At 41.3% G+C, this 8,443-nt stretch overlaps 2 protein-coding genes across 2 annotated transcripts in view; one reads left to right on the top strand and one right to left on the bottom strand.

The window, feature by feature from the left end:
• Nucleotides 1–4,432, bottom strand: part of tank (TRAF family member-associated NFKB activator) — a 39,132-nt gene extending 34,700 nt beyond the window's left edge. The window contains 2 exon segments of the mRNA XM_086052172.1: nt 1,081–1,320; nt 4,287–4,432. The gene's annotated coding sequence lies outside the window, so the exon portion shown is untranslated.
• cd302 (CD302 molecule) lies at nt 2,042–7,999 on the top strand. The gene is made up of 6 exons (XM_086052173.1): nt 2,042–2,227; nt 3,469–3,594; nt 3,753–3,863; nt 4,290–4,472; nt 6,299–6,319; nt 6,413–7,999. Exons 1-6 carry the CDS (start codon nt 2,134–2,136, stop codon nt 6,613–6,615), a joined length of 738 nt encoding a protein of 245 aa, XP_085908299.1. The 5' UTR covers nt 2,042–2,133; the 3' UTR covers nt 6,616–7,999.
• Nucleotides 8,000–8,443: the final 444 nt, after the last annotated feature.

Consider the following 8,443-nt stretch of genomic DNA (forward strand, 5'->3'; position numbering starts at 1 on the left):
ACAAGACTCAGAAAAAAAAGAAAGAAAAAAAAACAGGTGGTGCCAGTGCCACTGGATGGCTGTAATTATATCTTACACCCCTGGGAGACCATCACAACGCACAGCCTGCACATCACACATCTGTAAAGCTGAATTTCACTCTAGAATTTAAAGTGTATTTATGCTGGATTTACTATAGAGCGACCCAGTAGTGCCTAAAAACATTTGGATGGGGGAGAAACAAGCAACACATTTTTGACATTGACCCAATTATTTGCTTTCCACATCATGATCTGATAAAATGGCTGCTAAAAAAAAATAAAATAAAAACAAATAACGAAAGTGCTTTGTTCCCCCAGCAATACGGACCCGTCTTTCAAGTCGGAGGGTGAAACCCAAGTAAATAGAAATCGACACTGTCACATGGCATCCCCGACAACATGATCAGGAGGCAAGGACGCAATGGACGGGGGGGGGGGGGCACGCAATACGCTGTGGCAGTCAGTACACAACTTCAGGCTTTGCCACAACAGATGGGCCCTCGCAGTGTCCTACCGGGTGTTGTCCCACTCTGCGGGAAGCCGCCGGCTCCCAGACGAGCACCGGAGCTCGTGCCCCAGCTGTCGATTAAATGTGCCCATGAACCCCCTTGACATTTTGCACAGACTACAAATAACACCTCGAAATTGGTGTTTAGTATGTAAAGAATAATATGTAAAACGTATTTATCATACAAATACATTTTTAGTTGTATTAAATCAACTGACAAGTTAGTCAAATAGTTGAAGCAAAACATTTTAATTGCCACTTTTGGGGAATTTTAACACATTTGTGGGCACAGGTCATTGGAGTCTGTCTAATCAGTAAAATGAACAACAGCTGGTGAAAGCGGTCATATTTTGACAAAGCCAACCTCAGAATAAGATGAAGGACAAAACCATGCTACTGGATTTATTCATAAATAGCCATATATTTCAGTGAAATGTTAAGGAGTTATTTTGGCGAAATAAACCGTTAATGGGCAACCACACAACAGCAAGCACAAACGATATTTTTTTTAACCCCCACTTAAAAGGCCAACAAACAAAACATTCAACTCACCGATAAAGGCGCATTTAAATCCACAGGTAAAATACTATGGGCACCGTCCTCATTTCTAGGCCGAAGTCCGCACAGTATATTCCAGAGAGGACATGTCCAATATCCATAGCGTCATTAGTTTTTTAGTATTTGAAAAACCACAGATGCGTTCAAATCAGCCGGTAGATGACGTGGACGTCCTTTACTTCCGGGTCACAGGTAAGGTAAAGCCCCCATATTTGACCCCTACAACATAAGCATCTTTAAAAAAAAAAACATAAAAAAAAACATTAATATTTATAAGGACGTTTATTGGTATTAGTATTTTATTTTTTTAATTCGTTTAAATGTAATACAGATTACATTATTATACACAGGTGTCTTCTAAGGGTAGATGAGAGGCGTTCAGGAGTAATCGGATTTGAAATTCTCCCCATTGTGATACGGTAAATTTAAGGACGTAATTCCAACTATCATTGTAGTTTCGCAGTTTTAAATGTAAATTTCCATCTATGTTCTGAATGACTCGATGAAGTGGAATCGTTGTATCCATAAGAAACTGAGAACATACTGTATCCGCAGTAAATAAGTCGTTTCCATCTTTCGCATTCTCGTTGTGCTATGAACGCTTCATTATGAGAGACTTTTTACAGCGGTGTTATGGTTGTTGTAGGTTCTTGTTTAACAGGCGTATCGGATGGATTCCTGAGTTACATTTATCTCCAAACATGAGCTAAACACAACGAAATGTGTCTATTAGGGGCATTTTGACATCTATGTTGGATCACTTTTTGTCCACGTTCAATCAAAACTGCTTGTACGATCGATGCTTGAAAATGAGTCAGCTACAACATATATACAACATAAGATCTTGTAGAGGTAAAACGTGTTGCTAACTGTTTTTTGTTTGTTTGTGTGCACTAGTAATGTCACACAACTGAACGTTGTAAATGATTCTGGCTTCATCCAAGGCAGGCATGTTTGGTCCGAACCAGTGGGCGGGGCGAACTCTCCTTGCAGAGAGAAAAAAAAACAAGTGGACAGTTTTGCTGCTTCTTGTGGCGCTTTTCTGTCATGGAGTTGCCGCAGAAAAGTGGTCGTCGTTCTCTGTCCCTGACGTGCTGCTTGTGTGTGCTTCTTCTCCAACTGCAGGCGGCTTGGACGGGGGGTAAGGACCGCGGCGAACGTCGCCCTACTGACTTTCGATATAACGCACAACGCTGTCTTGATACGTGTATTTTATGGGCCTCTTTTCTGCGTGCTAATTTGCTCTTGTTTTGTTTGTTTGGCAAGTTAAAACGTTTCAAAAGTCTCCCAAATGTCGATAATGTTTTTCACTCTGCAGTCAAGTTTTGGAGCCAGCGTTGTGTGGTTATCAAATTGCACAATTTCCGGTTAACTGTCCCTTTACCCCCCAAAACTTCTCTTCAGTCGTCATAAAAGCGTTACGACTAAACAACAAAGACTTGAAGGGTCTACTAACGAGCACGATTAGCACAGTTTATAACCGATTAAACAGTGAGTGATGATTACTGTGTTATAAATCCAGTTTAATCATCATAAACTTCAATTAGTAGTTACAGCTAATGAACAAGGGTTTACAGGGCCAACAAATCAGCGCTACTTTACTTACAGAGTGATAAATGCAGTTTTGGGATTACTGCTGAAGAAATCCTGTTAGATCAGTGTACATTTCATTTCAGTCTACTTACAGCAGAACCAAAACTCATGAACAGGCATTTAAATGTCCTGCAAATCAGGATCCGATGTTGACCACGATTGACAATTGATTTCACATTGAGTGAAAACTCACAATTTGGCATTAATGTAGTATCATACCTGTTTAATCACCTTCAACTTGGATTCGTGGCGCCCCAGCGAACGAATAACTTGCAAATCAGATTTTAATACCCTCTCAAAGGGTGTTTACCTGTAATTCTAATTTTCTAAACGTTGAGTATAACTGACAAGTGCAATTTTGGGATTAATGCGGAGCAGTAGAGAAATTGAAATGGCCTATTTATCCGGGTCTTTTGTCTTTTTAAGCAAGTTTACCCTATCAAGAAATAAACTGATAAGTAAACTGTTCTTGCAATGATCGCCTTAAAGAGCTTTAAACGAGGAACATTTGTCAAGAGTAACATCGTAGATGTCCTTCAAAAGCCATACTTTTTAAAAAGAATTTTTAAAAAATCTGCACCAGTACGTTTATTATTATTTACATTTATTTGTGAAATGTTTTGGGGCTTTTTACAACAGTTAGAAAATTCAGCCTGGCATTCTGTATATTCCCCCACCCCTGATTTTAGAGTCTCTGCCTTGTGTTTACAATGTGAACTCCCCAAAATATACGTTGAAGAGACACAACAATTGACATTGTTTTCATTTTTCATGGCGTTCTCTCCTCAGACTGTCCTGCCGATGGACGCACCTGGGTGCCCTTTGAACACAGATGCTACCACTTTGTCCACGGAGAAGAAGACAAACTCAAAGTGTATAATTTTGAGAGTGCCAAAAGCCTCTGCCCAAACTCTGGTATGTCAAAAATATAGCTCATGATGACCAACATGTACAAATCAGTAATGCTCTTTTTTTTTTTATTGATAGTGATGCTTGCAAATGTTCCTAATAGTCATTTTGTCTAATTTTGCTGTCTTTTTTTTTTTTTTTCTTCAAACTGATCCCTTTTACAGAGCTGTTGTCCGTCCAGAGTGCTGAGGAGAATGACTTTGTGGTTAAATATAGTCCCGAGGTGTGGAAAGGCGAAGTCAATGTGTGGCTGGGAATGTATTACGATACAAACAGTAAGTGTCATGTGACCAATGACTTGTGGAAAGATGCGGGCTTGCTGCCAAGTTCAACCCAGGTTTTTGGGTTAACACCTAAACGCAGGAGTAAGCAACTTTATTTTCAATTTGAATGGGGAAGTTAAAAGTCTTGATATGTTCGTCGTCTTATTATGTGTATTAGTTGAACTGAGTTTTTAAAATATTCACTAATTTGTATTTGACGTTTGGTTTTGACTAAGTAAGAATAAAAAGCAACTTCCCCAACCAGCTCACTGTACATCCTGACACAGCTTCAGGATATCCTTTTTTGTACAATGGAGGCACAAAATGAGGATTTTTTTATTTTTTTTTATAAGTATTTAGGAAGTGAAAGATGCGCATCAGTGATTTCTTTGAACAGTAATCCAGTAGTGTTTGTGCTGACGCAATCACTCTTACCAGGTGAGGACATGATGTGGTTGGACGAAAAGCCGGTCAATTTTACCAACTGGGAACGGGGCTCGTCCCCGTTGGACTTCGTGCCGATGGAAACGTGCGGGGCTTTGCACAGCGACACGGGCAAGTGGGAACGTGTCAGCTGCTTGGATGATCTGGAGAACGGCGTGGTCTGCGAGACGCCTCAGAGTACGTGTTGACCTCTCCTTTGGACGAGATGCTGGTCCATCTCTGAGGCTCTTTTTCATGCGCATCTGTCGCCGTCACAAAATCATCATATACATTTTTTTTTGTTTTGTTTTAGGTGCGAATTTAAGAATGGTTGTTGCCAAACGTTTGGGGCTCGAGAACACGTCGATTGCTAACTTTGTCCACTAGAGGTCCCACTGACAACCACTTAAATGACAGTCTGAAATTGACAGCTACTCAGAATTTGAATTTTGATTCCTGACACCTTTACACTGTTAATACATCTTAAAATGAATGCCTACTTTAAAAATATTTCTGCTTTTATATGCAAGTTGCACGTGCAAATGAAACAAAAACTTGTGTCCGGCGGAAAGCTGACGAGAATTACTGTGCATACCATCTTGACCCCCGACCCTGAGGAATCACACTAAGCGCACTTCATTCCGCGCTTACTGATCACATGACAATCGTGACGTCTCCAGCGTTCACTGACAAGGCAGTGTTAACCTTTCAACTTCGTTTAGATTAAAAGGGACACTTGGGTGAGCTTAACATTGGCACAAAATGACATCAGTACTAAAGTGCCCCCCCCAAAAGACTCTGTCATGATTTAAGGTCTTTTTTTGTGATTAGATTTATGACAAATTGCCCCGCCCCCTTTTGGGGCGTGGCTTATGTTATGTTTTCGGTCTCTGCGGTCTACGTCGCGGGAGGGAGGCAAGGTGGTAATAAGATAAGATAAGATAAGAATGCCTTTATTGATCCCACAGTGGGGAAATTTTCGTTGTTACAGTAGCAAAGATATAGGTCACACAGGGGCGGCGGCATAATGTGGCCATTAATGTATAACATTGACGGCAAACATTTAGAATCAAACCTATGTAGATATACGCAGTAACATGTGTATATACACATGTGTATACACACCAACCTACATCTACATAAAAAATATTGCTCGCTTTGTCAGTTCTGTTGTCTAAAACGGTGACCGATCGCCACCAAAATGTCCGACACCGCTTGCAGCCGCCAGCGATTGAGGGTAAGCCCTCATCGAACAAGCGTCAATGTTCGGCGAACAAAAAGTTCCAGCGAGGCTGACTCCACAACCGAGTGTGGCCCCATTGGAACGTACCTTTTCGGCTGTTTACGTTCCAAATCCAAGTCCTCATCTAAATAAATGTGCACGGCTACTCATTTCCGCTGCAGTCTTTTTTTTTTTTCTTAAGCAAAGAAGCAGTGTGCGCTCGTCCCAGCCTAAATCTATGTAGCTCTTCTCACTTCCACGTTTCCTCATTCTCATATAAATCAACCACGGAGAGGTTAATCCTTTTGATATGTGGAAGTGGGCATTAGTAGAGATAGATGTCCACATAAATTTTGGTGCCAATTGATCGCCGTTTTTGGACGTGATAAGCAATGAAAGTACAATGATTTGTTTCCAATGGAGAGTTTGGAATCGGTTCGTCCCGTGACTCCGGCCGAACGAGGATAGAACGGTAGGGGGCGTGGCCATTGTCCTAATTAACGAGAGGCGTTATTCATGGAGTCACTTATTTCCTAATTTCTCCAAAATGAATAGATAAAATAGAAAATGGCAACTCTTTTCATTTTCCTGAGCTAAAAACATATAAAATGAACTTGTTAGTGAAAACATGGCCATCCCGGCCCCACCGTCCCTTTAATTGCTGTCTTGCTCCGACACGGAACATTAATGTCTCGTTCCATTTCCTTTTGAACTCCCTGAACCACCTGGTATTTCAAAATCAAAAGGGCTCCAACTTAGTTTGTCTTTCAGTAAGTCACGATTTTGTCTGTTTTTTTTTCAGAAGCAGAGGAAACCAAACAAAGTAAGCTGCTTTCTCTCCCCCCCTACACACACACTTTTAATACTATTTGTACTGAGTGATCACTTAGCTGCATTGTCAATTTCCCTCCATCAGAACCCAGCGGGCTGCTGTCGGGGCTGGTCATTCTCTGCGTAATCGCCATCATCGCCATCTCCGCCGTGGTTTGGTTCCTGCACCAGCGGCAACATCTGGGCTCCTCCGTCATCACGGCGTTCGAGTACCACCCGCCGTTCAGAGCGCCCGACGGCGACCGCTCCTGCCTGGTGGAGGCCGAGGAGTTAGACAGCGGGCCGTAGGAAGAAGTTGCCAAATCAGCGCCAAATGTTTTGACTCGGAATGTAAGATGTCACAATTTCAAACTATGGTAGTCTCTATACTAACAAGCATTCGTATACAGTACATCTGAGTGGCATTCAGTTATTCATCAGGCATTCATCTTGCTAGAATCGAAACTTTGACTGAGATAATTTTCAAAATCAAGCATTTTTTTTCTTTGACTAAGCTGATGACGCAGGTGACAAAAGAACCTCAAAGAAGCTAAATTTTTTTCCAACCACTGGCTGAATTAAAAGTCCCTGAAAAGTCCAATTAAATGTCTTATAAATACATGTTTGACCCATGAAAATATATCTGCTTAAAGTCTCCAGTGGCTGGAATATATTTCACTACCCACACCATGACTAGCTCGCAGGCTAGCTCGCAGGCTAGCTCACAGGCTAGCTCGCAGGCAAGTCACTGAATACCGTTAATAACGCCCAGAAAGAAAAATCTGGAAAATTGAAATGGTGAACAACAGTTTAGAGCTACATCACCACAATAAAATACTACATAGTTCAAAACCTTTTCACATGTTTTCAACAGTTATCATCAGACATGAGCAAATCTTTGAAGTCACTTTACAGAGCCTGTGAGAAAAAATATGAGCGTGTGAATGTTGTGGGGCTTTTTATAACGGCTAAGTGGTTCTACGTGTTTTGAGAATTGCTTGAGGGCCCTCGGCCAACGGGTGTTGCTTCCCCGCCCCTGAAATACGACACCCTTTGTTACTGCATTTAATAAACTTTCTGTTACTGTAAGTATAGAAATTACAGGTCTTTTTAGCTCCCTTTAACTCTGATGAAAGTATCAGGGTTCTTTTCCACCAGTCAAGAACACGAGTGCCTTTTAATTTCTGAATACGAGTTGTTGTGACCGCTTTAATAAAGTGTGAGTGTTGCCTGAGGTGCACCGATGATAAATGAACAAAAGGAATGATAAAGGACACATTTGTATTGTTATGGTGACTCTCTACAAGTGGTGAAGCATCCCCCTTAGTTTTCGACTTCTGACCAACCCAGAGTGTTTCAATATGCTTTGTTTATTAACCCAATGGCTGTTTATCTTTTTCACAATCATCAAAAATGTTGTCCAGCTATCCTGTTTGTGCTCTTGAATCAGAAGAGCAAAAGTGAATTTTGTGCAATGAAAAGCTCGGCTCTTGATATTAAAAGTATTTTGTTGTTTTTTTCACAATGTAAATCCATAACAGGTGGTGGAAATGTGCTGTCCAATCAGAATATTTCATAATTATGACTGTGCTTCCATATGATGCTTTTGTGCAATATATTTTAACATGCATCTAGCGCAATCCGAGCCCTGCTCCTCCATCCATAATAATAAAAAACATTTCGGTTACAAGGACTCGTTTGTACATTTTTGGTCATTACAGTTGTGTCCACTCCCAACGTCAACATGTCGACTTGTTGAGGGGGAAAACACACTTTCAGCAGCATCTGTGTTTATTTCCTAAAAATAGCTCACTCAACAAAGTGTTCCAAAACAGAATGACTGCTGGCGCCTCATTTGGTTGAACCCCCGCACAGCCCCCTCCTATGATCAGATCTGGTATTTGCATTTATTCGTAAACGACTCATTTAAAACACCGAGTGTGATTCCATAGAAAAGCGGCAAAGAAAAAACCCAAATGAGCGGTTGCTATTTGGCGCCCCCTTGTGCATGAAGACGTCAATTATGGAGGCTAAATATTGCTGCAGGCACAGGGGCGTGCAGTGGGTGGGGCCAACGGGGCAGTAAGAGGTGTTCTGGCCAGGTCAGGTGACTGATAAGAGCTATCCGACTTTATGG

The sequence above is a fragment of the Filicampus tigris genome, chromosome 14, assembly GCF_054856515.1.
Source record: "Filicampus tigris isolate MCC_2025a chromosome 14, RoL_Ftig_1.0, whole genome shotgun sequence".
NCBI classification, from domain to species: Eukaryota; Metazoa; Chordata; class Actinopteri; order Syngnathiformes; family Syngnathidae; genus Filicampus; species Filicampus tigris.